Genomic DNA, 15,930 nt, shown 5'->3' with positions numbered 1-15,930 from the left:
TCTCTAGTGTTCCTTCAGTAGATCACATCAACATTAGGACTCTGCTTCTGCTGGAAGAAACAAACATTTCTGCAAATTAAAGGATTTCATGGAATAAAGAACTGTTCTATACATAGACAGGACGTCCTGTTGGGGTTCACGGACAAGATGACCGTTTGGCATTGTTAGTTGTGTGTTTGTAAACAACAGCAGCAGTACAGTGGTTTGTGTTTTGTCTGTTTCCTAAAGAGTTCTTATCAGATGTGCTCAGTGGACCGTCAGTCACCCTCGACATCAGTCTTGTTATAGTGAAGTAAAGATTTATTTATATTCTGCGTCGAGTCTACATTTATCTCACAATTGCTATTTATGTCAGGTTGCACGCCTTTGGAGCCACTGGGGGTTAAGTGTCTTGCTCAGGGACACAATGGTGGGCGCGTCACAGTAGGGAGTTGAACGCGGGTCTCTCGCACCAAAGGCATGCGTCTTATCCACTGCGCCATCAGAATCCCCAGCTCTACCGTCTACATCGCTCTGCAGTCACACCGCTGAAACGATAGTTGGAGTCCATCCATCCATCGTCAACCGGTTATCCTGCGTACATGGTCACGGGGAACAGCAGTTAATTTTAGTGAAATTACTAAAATGCTGAAACGAAAGAAGGTGTCGGAGGAGACGGTATGTAGGACCCTTGTGCCGGTTAAGGCAGAAAAAGGAGGAGGACGAGCCGGAAATGCGTAGGAGGAAATGTGAAGCTACCAAGCCGACCAATCACAGTTCTTACGAACTGCGTCGCCGTTTGTAGTGTGTCAGGCTACTGCGCAGATTTGATGCAGAAGTATGAATTCAGAGAAAAAGACACGATTGTCAATAAATATCAACACCGTGTCCACTGATGATGTGGCTGAAAGATCTAAACTTACTCAATTATTACAAACTTAACAAAATGAACCCCTAAATTTGGTTAAAGAATTATGATTACAAGATGCACGTTGGTCAGTACTCTCTGCTGTAACGTTGGTGCTGTTTCTAAACTCAAACATTGGACAGAACAGTCTCTGTTCTGGAATTTTCCATCATATTACTTCCTCAGAAGATTAAGTTTTCTTGGAATTGCAGACATTCAGATTTCCGTTTTCCTGCGCTCTTAAAGAGCCTCTCGTTCACATTATAGTTTCTTGAGCTTGGAAACGGCGGTTGACTAAAGGAGTCTCACCACGAGGTCCCTTTAGTAGCTGTGGATTCGATAGAAAGCTCCAGAACAACTGCTGACCTTGTGATTTCTTTTTCCAAGGTCAAGGCTGAGCTTTAAAACATCTGAAACCTTTCTTTGGAACTTTGGTCCAAAGTTGCAAAGACACTCCCGCACACCGTCTTACTTGCAAAAACAAGCAACGTTTCGATGCTTGACCTTCATCAGACATCGGTCTAAAATGTTTTGATTACAACTCACAAGCATCTGTTACACTAACGGGCGGATGAAGAAGAGACGGTGAGATTCAGTTAACCCAGTTTGACAGCTCTGACTAAAGATTGCTGAGCACCTCTGAGAGTGCACCAGGATAATATTCAGAAACATGAGCGATGTTGTTCGGTCTTGTACATTTCACTGTTCAGAGTTTGTGCTGAATCTCTCTGACTGAAGCCACACAAGTTTCATCCACACATTCCTCCTCGTGTTTAATATCCACTGCAGCAGTTGTGGGTGAAGTGCCTTTTGTTTGTTTAACCAGCAGGTGCAGCGTTCAGGTGCTGCTGCCGTCTGCCGGTGACCTTTCACCTCTGAACTTAAGACCAACAAAGTCCAGAGGAAAACAAACTTTTCGTGAGTCTTAATTTGCCTCAGTGAGGGCAGCAGGAAGCCAAGCTGACTTGTATGTTGTTGTTGTTGTTTATGGTACTGTCTTAATATGAATGCACTGTCCCCAGAATGCACTGTTTTCCCCCCCGAGCCAGGCAGAAAGGGTGAAGCTGGTCCGAAATGAGTTCGTTATCTTCCCGAGGAACTCTTGTGATTCAGGATTGTGGAAAATTAAATTTTATTTAAATCCGAGTTCAGGACAATTTGAGTTTTAAATGAGAATTCAGAAAAATGTTTGTGTTTATATTTGGTTTGTGCTTTTTAAAAAAGTACGATTTAGTTGGTAAAAATACCAAAAGCGAAGTATTCCAGCAACTGTGACGAGTAGATGAAACTACTGAAGGCACAGATTTAGTTTTCCGTATTTAAACAACAGCTGCAGCTAACAACTATTTTCATTTTTTAATAACCTGTCAATTGTTTTCTCAATTAATGGACCACTTATTTGGTCAGACAACAGCAAGACGTATTGGTCACAGTTTCCTGTAGCCCAAGGTGACGTCTCCAAACGCCACGTTTTGTCCGACCAGCAGTTTCTTTTGATCGACTAATTGATTATTGATTTGTTTTGGCAATTTCTATGTTGCTAAGACAAACTGATTGGAAGTTTTTGGTGTAATCAGTTACAAACTGTGTAAATCCAGAACTCCATCACATTTGAACCTGAACTTCGACCCCGCCTGCTCACATTTGGTCAGTGAAACACAAACCGACCAGCTTCACCCGAGCGTTCGCCAGGCTGTGATTGGTCAGGACGAGGCGTCTCCGCTGCCCGGCTCGTTTCACTTCCCCTTGCCTCGCCACGTGCCCTTAAAATATTTCTGTTTGTTGCAGCGTTAATTGTGTCTGAACTTGGTTTCCTCACTGAACCACTGAAACAGGAAGTTTATCCCTGTTGTGCTTTTTTGTTTGGTTTTTTGATTCATCAACAAAAACACACAGCTTCTGTGAATCTTGTGGTGGAGTTACGTTTGTGTAGTCTCAAATGTCACCACTGTTGACTGATTTTCAATAGAGTAATTAAATAAAATACTTTTCCTTCTTAAAATGCTTCTTTATGTCTGCGTAGTAAGGAGAAGTCATTTTCAGGTCCTCGGAGTGTTGGAGGATCCAAGGAAGACGTTTCGTCTCCCATCTGACATTTAATCACCAAAATGTGTGAAAATAGGGCCCAGGTTTAAAAACACAGAGATTATCCTTTAAATACTTCCATCTTCTCCTGTTTCTCGCTGCACTACCTCCACTTCAGCTGGCAAAACCTTTTTGATTATCTTCAACCCGTCGAGTTGACCTTGATTTTAACCTTCTTGGATAACAATGACCTGGGCGACTGAGACATCGAGAGTTTGGTTTAAACCCCTGTGATATTCAACAACACACATTTTGACCTCTCCCTCGTGAACAAGTCGCCTTTCACGAGATTTCAGAGCGAGACTTAAGCTTCCTGTCAAAAACAAAGGGTGTCACCGGGGGCAAGTTCAGTCTCAACATTTTGCACCGGTTTGCAAAGTTTTCGGGCTGAACGTCATGTTTCCTTGCGTCGTTCCGCAACGGGCTTCGAGGGAGGTGTTCTTCTGTTTGGTGGTCGTGTCACAGGTGTTACCCAATCAGCTGTGACAAGTAACACAGCGGTGTTACAAAGGCAGGGAAACGCAGCGCACACAACAGGGTGACGAGGCGCAAAAACGTTTTGCTACGTCTTGTCGGTGCTGAACTCGCCCCGGGAGTCCCTCGTAGGGATCCTGGTATATCAGTCTGAGCCTGTCAGTGGCAAAAAGAAGCACTTTTTGCGGACGCCATTTTGACGGGCGCAATTGCCCCGAAGTAATACATTGCAGCTGCCGGCTGACGCATCTACTGCACAGATTCAAAGCTCTTTGTACCTACAATCTGAGGAAGGTTCAAATCAAGGGCAACTGAACTTGTTTGAAGATACTTTAAGTGAAGATGAGAGGCGAAACGTCTTCAAGTCTCCTAACAAAGTCTACTTGATTTGATAACTACCACGTGGATGACTAACAATCTTTTTGTACGAACTAGTCATTTCGACACCTAAAGTATGTGTATGAATGAAAAACTTTTCCATCAGTTAAGATGCATCTTAAAATGTTTCTATACGTCTGCATAGTCCAAAGAAGCTTGAAGACCAAACACGGTCATTTCCAGGTCCTGAAAAGTTTTGGAGATGTAGAGGAGTTTAAACACACTGATGTCTTGTGATATTTAACATGAAGAGTATAACCTCCCGACACAAAGCTCATTTTTTGACCTGCTACTAACTTTGTCCCACAAAGTCGTGTTTCAGGGACCAACAGGAGAAGCTGTGAGTATTAAAACACGTGTCGGCTGTGGTATTTACATCCCGGCAGCAGGAAGTTTACTCTCTAGGAGCCATCCTGGGAATGAGATTGATAAATGAGATTAAACCAAACTTCCCGACAGTGATGATGATGATAATAAAAGATGTGTCCTCACTTGGGACAAAGCAGATTTTTGGGACAGTGGTTAGCTTTAGGGTCTCCAGGAAAATGAAGTGACATAATGTTAGTCACTATTAAACGTTGTGCAAATAATATTCCATTAAGTTATTTGACAAATACCAAACATTTTCATCCAGAAATTTGCACAGTTAAATGTGTTTTAATCCCAGGATCAGTAAAATTTGAGATCTCAAATTCTGTAGAATCTCTATATAAAATATATATATTTTTTTTTTAGATAATCCTAAAGTTTACATGTTATAATCTTTTCAAATGTTTTTGTTATGATCAAAAGTTTAGTTATGTTGTAGAATCCCCAAATTTTTGTACAATCCTAAATTTGTTTTGTCATAACATGATTTATTTGAGATTTGATCGGATCTCAGATTTTGTTATAATCACACACATTCTTAAAATCAAAGGATTATAATTGTTTTTAGTTGGTAGAATCCCCAAATTTTGCATCTGATAGAATCCCATAAATATGTTGATTTATTTCCCAAATTGTAAAACTTTGGTAAAGTACGGAAGCCCTAGGCCGCCTTTTGTGTGTTTTTTTTTTTTTGTTCCCGAAATAGCCGTCAGGAAATGTGTAATATTAAATGGATTCCCCTGAATGAGAAGCGCAGGAATTTCTTCATTTCCTGGATGTGGACCAATCGCCGGGATGCACACAGTCCAGCGCGGGCTTTATTATGAGCATGTGAAACTGTCTCTTTGTAAGAACTTTGTTGAAAAGAAGTATAATAAAGAAAGTAAAGTTTGTCTTTCGAGAGGATCAAACTGTATATTTCTGCCAGATTTGTCGTAATCAATATTTTTGTAGCTCCCTTTGCGACTTAACTCACAAACAAAATTAGAAAAAAGAGTTATTTTTAAACAACTGAAGCCACAGCAACCTTTAGAAAGGTCACATCTTCAGCACCTCTGGGGCCCCTGGAGGCCAAGGGCTCCATGACCATGTGGCTGTTTATTCTTAAAGTACTGAATCTTAGTCTTTTAATATGAAACTATTTCTTTACTTTGACCAAGCGGTTGATGAGTGTAGCTGGAGCTCCGTCGCATTTTATCTTTGATGTGAAAACTCTGGTCCGGACTTCTAGTTCTCTCCTGTCGTGTTGCCTTTTGCACTTTGCAGCTGCGTTAATGTTTCCCAGAAATGAAGTACTTTATGTTCTGGTTGATAATTAAGTTTTCTTCCAACCAGATTGTAGTTTTTTTTCCCTCACTGATGCTCGTTAATATCTGCCTTCAGTCAAAGCAGCAACATGCACATCACAAGCATGTCCACGTTAACTAAATATAAAATCATTTTATTTTAACCTTTTGGTTTTGTTTGCATTCACTGACTTTTTCTGTGAGAAAAACTTGTCGCTGATTTTTCGCTGTCAAAAACTGTCAAAAATCCCTCTGAGATTCATCTGAAAGGTTAAAGAGTTTAATTACAGATCCATTTCAGGAGTTCTTCATTGATTTATTGTTTAAAACAGTTGCAATCACTTGAAATGTTCAGTTTGACAGCTTAATTTTTTTTTTTATTGTTTTGTCATATTTGTCATTTTGAAGTTAAACCCTTAATATTTCCCTGTTTTCACCATAAAACAGCTCCAGGTGTTCAGACGCGTCCTGCTCTGACACACAGGAACAATAGAGCCCTCTTTAATATGGTTTCACAAAAAATATAAATTACATCTGCAGATTTTATTGTCAGATTTGATTCATGATTCAGATTTAGGCTCAGTTTCTGTTAGAAATAAATTAAATTAAAATGATAAAATAACTGGTCTCTTTTGTTTCCTTAATCCTGTTTCTGCATAAACACTAAACATATATGATGTTTAATCTTCACTTATTGAGCACTTATGAAATTATGCAAAAGAACGTGCACAGACGGACTTAAGCAATCTCACCTCTTCCAAATCTAAAAACTTCACAAACATAAATGTAAAATGTGCATTAGGTGTTGGTTCCAGAGTTTGGGGAGGTCACCTGACACGTTTTTATCTACTCTGCACTCTTTTAAGTTACATTACTTTGATAAAGTAATTGAGATAATTACATTTATTACATTACATTACTATTACATTTTGTGGCGGCTAACTTGTAATCAGGAACCTTTTGCATTTCCAAAGTAACCTTCCCACCACTGTCAGACCTTACTCTGGTGCAGTGGGCCCTGGGTTCCTGGGACTCTCAGTATGGATAACTAACAACAGTGTCGAGCATTTAGGTCCCAGTTTATGATCTATCCTTCCTGATGAATTCTATGAAAGGGCCCCAGATCTTCTTAAACTATCTTGGGAGTCAGAAATGGAGAACCGAACTATTTCAAGGTGTAAACAGGAAACCATATAATTTAGCCACCTCTTGAAGCAAGGAGGGGAAGCTGACTTCACTCCGTTTTGCAACGGCCATACCAAACATACCAAGAGCTAAAGAACCTTTGGAGCAGCCCAGTATCACTAAGAGACAGTCAGGGACCAGTTGTCTATTATAAACAGCAGCGCACAAACTGATATTGTCGTCCCAGAACCTTGTGAGCGCAGGGCAGGACCAGAAAAGATGCCCAAGAGTTTGCATTTATCTTTTTGTGATTTTGGTTTCCATTTGTTCTCAATAAATAATACAAAGTGCAGGAAAGATTTTGAACTTGGAACTATTTTGTTCATCGAAATCTGACGTTGGATTTAAGTGTTCCCTCAATTTTTGTGAGCGGTGTAATTAAATTGTACAATTATATATTAATTTTATTATTTTTGCTTCTGTTAGAGACCTCAGCTGAGTTAGCTATAGCTAACAAAGGGTCAAACCTTAGTACCTATTTGTTGGCTAAAATATATCTTATAATCTGTGGACTTTATCTTTAAACTCATACGTATCCCTGTTAGTCAGTCAGGTGTTACACTTTGGCATGATGGGAGAACTGACAGACCTCTAAACCATGTGTGACCAAACTGCAGCTGCATCAAACAGGAAAACTTATCAACTATTTCAGACGTCAAAAGAAACAGTCTGGTAAAAATCATCACAGACGTTACTTCAAAGTTCAGGAGCTTTTTTATTTGTTATTTTCTCTGCCCACGCTGAGCTCCTCAGGCGGGTTATTTACAGTCTTTGGGCGACTCTGGGCTTAAATAAAATGTTGTTGCCCTCCTCTAATGTGTGACAGAGCACATGTGAGCAGCTCCTCTGACTAATCGTGTTTGAATAAACCCACAAGGGGTTTTTAATGGCTTCTCTTCAGTGTTTTTGTTTCTCCCTCTGCAGAGCTGCTCTTCGTCCGCAGACGGTGATGTGGCGTGTCACAGGACGACCAGTTTTCCACGTCGCTCTGCCAAAGCTGCCCGGCTGCAGCCCAGGAGACAGACTGCAGCTGCTGCTGGCCTGAATATTAAAGACATTTCTCTTTGTTTTCTTCTTCTGCCCGGTGGCGAGACAGCAGAAAGGACTGTGGTTAAATATCTGTGTATGTTTTATTGGAAATGACTGAGTCACACAGGCCGGACTGAAGACACCTGCTGCCGCTGAGGCTGAGATTTAATCTTCATCAGTGTCTTTGGTTTCACCTTTTAGATAATCTTTGAAATCTTTTCTCAATAGACCAACATTCCCGCTTTCCTGACCAGTGACCTCTTGTGGTTGTGCAAATAAAGACTATCTTTGCTTGGGAGCAAAGGCAGATGTAGGTTTCTGTTTTAAGACTTAATGTGAAGCAGGTACTGGAGGTGCAATTACACGTAAAGTCAATGCAAAGACGGGAGAGGGTGCAAACAGATAGGAATTCTTCTTATTTGAGGTTTTATGGCTGTTGGCATCTAAATTGTTGCATTACCGCCTGTACTTTACTGTATTAAATAGTTTTCCCAGTGCAAACTATTTACAGTGACCACCCAAAGGACTCCCATTCAATACATTTGTCAGTTTTATGTCTCAGTTGTGTGAGTTGGTGTAAACCCATCTCTTCTCCTCCACAGTGTCCAAGAATCTGCTCGCAGCATCCTCTCTGACTTTCTGTTTATTTCAACGGCACAATTTACCACCATGGCAATAAATGCCAGAAATGGCTTCTTGTCCACGCAGATCATATTCTGATCCTCTCCATTCCTTTTTGGCTCCTGTTTCTTTTCCACTCGTTCCTCCTTTCTTTCCGTCCTCTTGGTAGCTTCAGCACATTCCACTCTGATTTTACTCACTTTAATTTCTTTTAGTCGTCTCGGACCCCACATGATGCTTTCCCGCGCAGTGTAGGCACTTTACTTGCTCCTGCTCTTCTTCACACTCCTCTCATTTACAGCTTTTCATCCCACATCTTCTGTCTCCTCTCCGCATTCCCTCAGGGAAGCTCTTTCATACGGCCTCACCCTGTAACATAAATCTAAATATATTCTTCCTGGCAAAGGTCAAAGGTATTACTTTCCTCCCTCTCCCCCCCGTCAGTCTTCTCGCTTCACAAACATCTTCAATATTTCAAAATGCCTCGTCCTCCTCTGGCAGCGGTACTTATCACTCCTTTTCTCTTGATCTCTGAACAGATTGGAAAGCACTTGAAACTGCTGTGATCTTCATACTCATCGATCCTCAAAGCTTTATCTTTCTGTCGCCTTGACACACACCCAATAATCACAATCCACCCGCTAATCGACCACACTCCAAGTTTTCCTCTGACAAACTTTCCAACCTCGTGCGAATCTCTGAAGATCCCGTCCGTTCGGGTCACCGCTATCATCCCATCACGATGCTTCACATCTGGAGCTTTCGTCTGGCATCACTTCTTCCTTTCCTGCTTCGCTCTCCACATACTGCTCTGACTCCGTTTTCCCGCCTTTGTCCACAGATATGAATTCACCCTTGGCAGGTTAAAGAAGGTGAAGGCACATTTTAAATGTGCTCCCTCCCTCCTGAGGGATTATGACTTCAGTTCATGAACTTACAGAGAGACAGTTTGATATTGCACACAGATAGATAGCTGCAGTTTAATGTATACACAGGCTATCGGCTATTCGTGGTGAAGAAACTGCACAAACAGCTCAGTTAACACACACGTGTCCCAGATGGGCAGTAGGCTATTTCAAGTAAATGTAAAAGTATTTTGTAATTTGTATTTTGCTGGGCAGAAAGAAATGAAGATGAAGTTTGTAACAAAACACTTGTAAGAGCTTGTATTTGAAATACTTAAAATACTAATTACACCACTAGATGCCACTAAAACCTTTAAGTAAGTAAAGTTTATTTAATAAAGAACCTGTCACAGAATAAAGTCACAAAGTGCTTTACAAGAGTAAAATAATAAAGTCACATATATAATAAGAGACAACAATAAAACAAAAGCGATCACGGGAGCTCTGCAGTCGGAGGCAACAATAACTACCCCAGTCTTGTCTGTGTGAAGCTGTAAAAGGCTGTTGGCTGTTTAAGGACTGACTTACCACACATGAACACACTGATTCCACCTCCTCACCTCTTTGGGTTTCCAGGCTCAGACATTATTATTCACTGTCAGCATTAAAAAAAGCAATAAGGACTATTACTGCAATTTTGTGGGTCTCTGCGGCTCATTGAGAATTTACACGTTTAATTATCTTTAACTCCAAAGAAAATAGGACAGTGTGCCTACAACATCAGTGTATGAGTCATAGCTAAGGGACCCATAATGAAGTCTCTTTTCTCTGGTGTCTTCTCTAAACCTGAAACGACAGTAAAAGCCTCCACAGGTCCAGACTGAGGATTTATTCATTTGTTTCTGTGCCACTTCAGATCTGGGTCAGCTTCACTTAGAGAGCTGCTCCCACCTGCTGGACAACTGAGGACTCACACCTGATAATTAAATACACTGAAAGATTTATATTTATTACTAATAAATAATACTAATACTAAAGTTTGGCCCAGATGGCATCAGTTTATTTTATAGTAAAGGATTTTTGCATTTGCTGTTGATGTTAAAAAAAAAAAGGCTTGACTTGTTATGGATTGACTGAGCTATGTTTTTTATTCATCTGATCATAGTGGAGAGTTTTAGTTTCCCATGATGGTGCAAATGCTTTTTTAGATGTTTTTCGTGGTAAAAAAAAATCAATCTGGTTTAAATTCAATATTTGTAATATATTATACATGTATTTATACTATCAAGACATCTTAAAGAGTTTTAAAATAATTTAAATTCTACTATCCATGTCCCTTGTGTTGACTGTTCAGTTTTCTTTTGATATGTGCCAAATATACTGCACATATATGTATGTAGCTCTACATAGGACATTTAATATAAGAGTATTTGAACATGTAAATCCCTTTACAGTGAAGTAAACAAAATTATTAAAGCAAAAACAGAATAAGATCAACCCAGTGTACAAATGATATGAATTCTCCTTTCATTAGTTTGAACTCAGATGAAAACAAAGTCACTATTTTTGTAATATACTTTGAAATTCTCATTTAATCGAGGTATTATTATTTTCAAAGTTGAGGAGGATTTCTATTCGCTAAAGCGGAACCATTTATGTATGGGACGTTTCGACCCGGCTGTAAATATTGTGACACAGTGTATGTACTCCATGCGTGTTTTGAGCCGAAGTGGTCTGGTGATATTTTCTGTGCTTTTGCGAGTTTTCTGATCAACATAAATGTTGAAATAGTTTTTAGTGGTTATCGTCCGTTTTGTTGGCGACAGACGCGTCCAAGTAGTCCTACAAAGTTACCGGATGTTTTCCCCTAATTTGTGGAAATTTCTAGCAAGTAGGTAAGGTTGAAAATAACAACACATAACACATGAACAAGATCACATAACGCGCGAGCACAGGGACTGATTTAAATGGTGATTGTGACCCGATTCCTGCTCAAATCTTTCAAAGGCAAAAAAAGCCCACACCAGACTCCACTGAAAAGATTGTATGTTTTATGTTTATTCGTGTAATGGCAAATATGAATATCACATTTAAAATGACTTTGAACATTTTACAAATTGACATGCTACTATGCCTAATTCGGCACCGGTCACATCCACCAAACGACACTGATAAATTCCTACATTGCATTACATTTTCGGTGGAAGAAGACGGTGGGAATAACGAGCCAAATAGTGGAAATTATAACTTACTTGAATTATCATTAATTATTGTACTGACTTCATGCCGAATTGCAAAATGGTTTCTATTGATTCATAAAACATCAAAAGTTGTCTCCTAATGTGCACAAAACCATGACCAATAAGCAAGGAAACAAAAAAGCTTTAGGATTTTGAATGGAGTCTTGCTGGAGAAGAGTCTTAAGTTGTTTAAATGCAACAAGAAGCTTCTTTGCTTCTGAAATGCAGCTTTAAATTTGTGATATTTTTTCTTCTTCCTGTTTAGTGTAATTATCCCGCCATGGAGGGTTTGGAGGAGAAGCTCAACGGTCTGTCCATCGCTCTGCGGTCTCGCCCGGAGGAACCCACCTACCTGCTGGACCTCACCCTGCAGCCGAGCGGGCTGCTGGCCGTGTCCTGCTCCAACTTCACCGTCCACCTTCACAACAAGGACACTCTGAACCTGCTGGGAGAGTATCGGGGCCACAGAGGGCCGCTCTGTGGGGTTGTTTTCTCCCACACCTCCCCTGACCTCCTCTACTCTGGTTCTGCTGATGGGACAGTCCGGGGGTGGGACGTCCGCCGCCCCGGGTCAGAGGCAGCCCAGCTGTTTAAAAGCGATCCGTCACACGGCTACTGTAGCGTCGACCTGAGCTGCAGCGACTCGCTCCTGTGCGCCGGCACCGAGCAGGTGAACGATGAAGACAGCTTCCTGGTGTTCTGGGACGTCAGGAAACCGGGTGGCGGGCTTCTCGGGGTGTATTCTGAGTCGCACAGTGACGACATCACTCAGGTGCGCTTCCACCCTCGAGACAAAGACCGCCTGGCGTCCAGCTCCACTGACGGCCTTGTTAATGTTTTTGACCTGAGCCGGGGGGCGGAGGAGGACGCGCTGCTGGCCACCTGTAACAGCGACTCGTCTGCCGGCTCGGTGTGCTGGTCTGGAGCAGATTACACCCAGCTGCTGTGCCTCAGCCACGACGAGGGGCTGCACCTGTGGGATCTGGGTCAGCTGGACACAGAGGAGCCTCTTACCGTTTTCAGCACCTCTGACGCTCGCAGCGTGACTCTGCTGGGTGACGGCGGAGGCGTGGATTACCTGGGTGGGGGGCGGTGGCTGGAGGAGGCCCAGAAGCTGCTGGTGGTCGGAGGGAAGAACAGCGGGGATCTCCACCTGATGGAGTGTGACGGCGGGGGGCTTCGTCTGCTGAGGAGCCTCGTGGGCGGCCACGCCTCCACGGTGCGCTGCTTTCTGTGGGACGCAGCGGGGGAGGCTCTGATCACCGGGGGAGAGGACGCTCAGCTGTTACTGTGGAAACCAGGAGGGGAGGAGCTCGCGACGGGGAAAAGGGAGACCATGAAGAGCGAATCAGCTTTGAGACTCAAATCCAGGCCGCATAAAAAGCACGGCTACCAGAGAGAAAAGAAGCAGCAGAGCCGAGAAACTGAATCAAAATACTGACTCATACTGACATTTTACATTCTGAGAGAAATCACATTTCAACTGGAAGTTTCCTCTAAACTGTTCTGTACATAAAGAATATCGTGTGTACACAGCCCCCCAGGAGAGGAAATCCTTCACACCTGGTGTTAACATGTGGTCTGGATTCTTTATTTGAATAGAGACATTTGATCCACTGGCCTTTGCTTTCACACCAGGTGTTAATAAGTCATCATTTTATCTCAGTTCTGCCCACACTGTGATCAGATGTCAATGTGCAAATGAGTTAGGTAGAGCTGCCTTATTGGTGTAGCCTGGTGCATCCCATCGCATCCCGACTGCAGTGGGTTCTCCGTGCATTAACGCCTGCACAGATATCCAGATTCAGACCGAACATTAGTGAACTTGTCTCAATCCTGCACCACAGTTCTAAGCAGGTATGAGGTACGTTGATGCTGGAAAAGTGAAGCTTAAATACACTCAGAGTCAGATTAAACCATTTGAGTTTTGAATGAGCTCATTTTATTTTTTTCAGGCAATGAACACAAATAAAACTACGCAGGGCAGCTCCAGGAAGATCTCAGAAAACAAAACAAAAACTTAACATATTTGGAAAAAGATTTAGTTTTCTCTTTGTGAAATATAAGTGCCAGTGGCAGTTTGACTGACGACCACGTCCTGCGTACTCTCCTGTTGGTACAAATCAGTACGCTACCTGAAGAAACGGGCCACTGTGAATCTAAACGTACTGTACTGCTGAGGTTTCTCTGAGATTTTCATTTTTAAATCAAGATTTTTACCAAATCAAGCGTTAGTTCAGGCAGGTAACAAGTCACGCTCAACTGATAGCTCAGCTGATTCCTCTCTGAGCATTCATTGGCAAATTCCATATAAGGTGCCTTATTTAAGCTGCTGCAGCCTGCCTGCCCTGGCTGCTTCCTCTCCAAACAGCTCATAAACAGTGTTGGGCAAGTTACTTCCACAATGTAATACATTATAGATTACTAGTTACTGTCATTTGAGAGTAATTAGTAATATTACAATATGGAATTGTAACTGAATTGTAATGCGTTACGCTACTTTTGAGTTACTGAGATTCTGATGTGCTGCATTGGCAGGTTCTAGCGGTGCAGAGTTATGTCCCCGGATCGGATGGGTCTGTCATAAAAATGAACCTTCTGATTAATAGCGGGAAAGACGCTGTGTGCGTTTACGCGCCCGGTACAGCGGCAGGTCGTTGATTATTTGACTCTCCCGACAGGATCGGTCAGGATGAGCTGACAGCAGCCTCTCTGATCAGGAAAGTAAATCGTTAAAGAAACACACAGCTTATAGAAATCTGTTTTTCGCCTTCTCTCTAACTGCTGTTCAACATCGATCAGCTCCAACTCCAACATGATCCGCTCAGTTTCAGTCACCACTGTTCGTAGCAAACTACACCAACGAAGAAGAAGAAACTCAACACAGTGGAATGTAGAAACCCAGAAACACAGGCACCAATGCACAAGGGTAAATGCAGCAGTACCAGGCGGCCGGGCCGGAGTGGCAATGACAGAGACGCCGTTCACTCTTGTTACAAGTCAGTGTAGCAGCAAAGTGATTTTGAAGCTGTTTTAAGATAAAATTAGCACATAATGTTGCTTTAAAGCTGATGTGATTCAATCTGCTGGATCTTGTTACTGCATCACATCCTGAAAGTCACCGGAGCCGCAGCGGGATCGTGTGTGACTCAGGAGAAATCCTGACCGTTCACCGAGCTCACGAGAGAGACGTTAAAGATTCTCAGTGTGGTGAATCAGCGACCTCATGGAGTTTTTATTTACTGACGTTTTTACTGACCGCTCTGCAGAGGTGGAAGAAGTACTCAGATCATTTACTGAAGTAAAAGTACAAAATTATTAGAATCAAAATACCAAAAGTAAAACTACTCATTATATAGAGTGGCCAATTTCAGAATATTATTTATAACTGGATTATAATTGTTGATGCATTCATGTTGGTGAAGGTGCAGACTTTATCTGCTCGGTAGTTTGTGATTTCCTCCCCTGGGATCAAAGTTTTTGTCTTCATCTAAAGTAAAAGGATAAAGTAGCAGAAATTGGAAATACTCAAGTAAAATACAAGTTATGTAAAATTGTACTTAAGTACAGTACTTGAGTAAACGTACGTCACAGCTTTGCCGAAGCTACCTCCAATTTAAATTACACGTAGATGAAAATGTAAAGTAGTGATATAATATTGTGTACCAGGTGAAGCTTTGACGCCGCCAGAGTTGAGAAGAAGGTCTGTAATTTTAAGTGAGAGTTTTTAGAATGGAGGTTTGGATTATTAAGGCTGCTGAAGTTTATGCAAGTACTCTGGAACAGCCTGCCTGAAGAAAGCAGGTCTGCTGAATCAGGGAATTCCATTTATTCCCTTCTTAAAACATCGTTTTATAGAAAATTCTTTCCTGATTTTAGTTGACTATATGTTTCTTTTCTTTGAACTGTATTTTTATTCCTTATTAAAAATCAGTCCTTGTTTTCATCTGTTTCTTGTTTATCTGCTTTAAATTCAAACTTGTTTTTGCATTTTCTGCCGTTGTGAAAGCACTTTGTGACACAGATTTTTGGAAAGCGCTCTGTAAATAAAGATTATTATTATTACTGTACTTAAGTACATCTCTGAGGTATTTTGTTTTTCATATAACTTGAATAGTTTTACGCTACTTTATACTTCACAATATGTCAGAGAGAAATATTGTACTTTTTACTCCGCTAGGTATTTGGCGTCTATAGTTACTAGTTACTTTGCACATTATGATGAATAGGATAATAAGTTTAACCGTCCAACAGTATAGAAAATGTTCATGTATCTCCACCTATAATACACTATAATACATTTTAGTAGTATGCCATTAGGTGCAGTGCAAGGAGGGGCTCTTGTGGTGGTGGAGCAGGTCAGTGAGGTTGGAAGGGGCCTGGTTATAGAGGGCTTTGTGTGTGAGGAGGAGGATTTTCTACTGACTGCTTTGGGAAACGGAGGCAGTGAAGATTCGGGAAGGGGGTGGTGTGGTTGAGGAGGCGCTTTTGGAGTTTTGGAGAGTTTTGGATGCATTGAAGTTTGTTTAGGG

At 41.6% G+C, this 15,930-nt stretch overlaps 1 protein-coding gene across 2 annotated transcripts; it reads left to right on the top strand.

Annotated features, from left to right (window-relative positions):
* Nucleotides 1-10,860: 10,860 nt before the first annotated feature.
* Nucleotides 10,861-15,468, top strand: LOC119919154 (WD repeat-containing protein 89-like). Of its 2 annotated transcripts, none has more exons than XM_038739625.1 (2): nt 10,861-11,049; nt 11,664-15,468. In XM_038739625.1, the coding sequence occupies exon 2, from the start codon at nt 11,679-11,681 to the stop codon at nt 12,837-12,839; it is 1,161 nt and encodes a 386-aa protein (XP_038595553.1). In that variant the 5' UTR covers nt 10,861-11,049; nt 11,664-11,678; the 3' UTR covers nt 12,840-15,468. The 2 variants fall into 2 exon arrangements, with proteins under 2 accessions (XP_038595553.1, XP_038595552.1); XM_038739624.1 differs by having other exon boundaries at nt 10,861-11,053.
* The last annotated feature ends 462 nt before the right edge of the window (nt 15,469-15,930 follow it).

The sequence above is a fragment of the Micropterus salmoides genome, unplaced genomic scaffold (genome assembly GCF_014851395.1).
Source record: "Micropterus salmoides isolate LMB-PRFRI ecotype aquatic unplaced genomic scaffold, ASM1485139v1 Ms_hic_scaffold_2580, whole genome shotgun sequence".
Taxonomy (NCBI): Eukaryota; Metazoa; Chordata; class Actinopteri; order Centrarchiformes; family Centrarchidae; genus Micropterus; species Micropterus salmoides.
The sequence above is the reverse complement of the archived record's forward strand: the minus strand, read 5'-3'. Positions and strand labels throughout refer to the sequence as shown.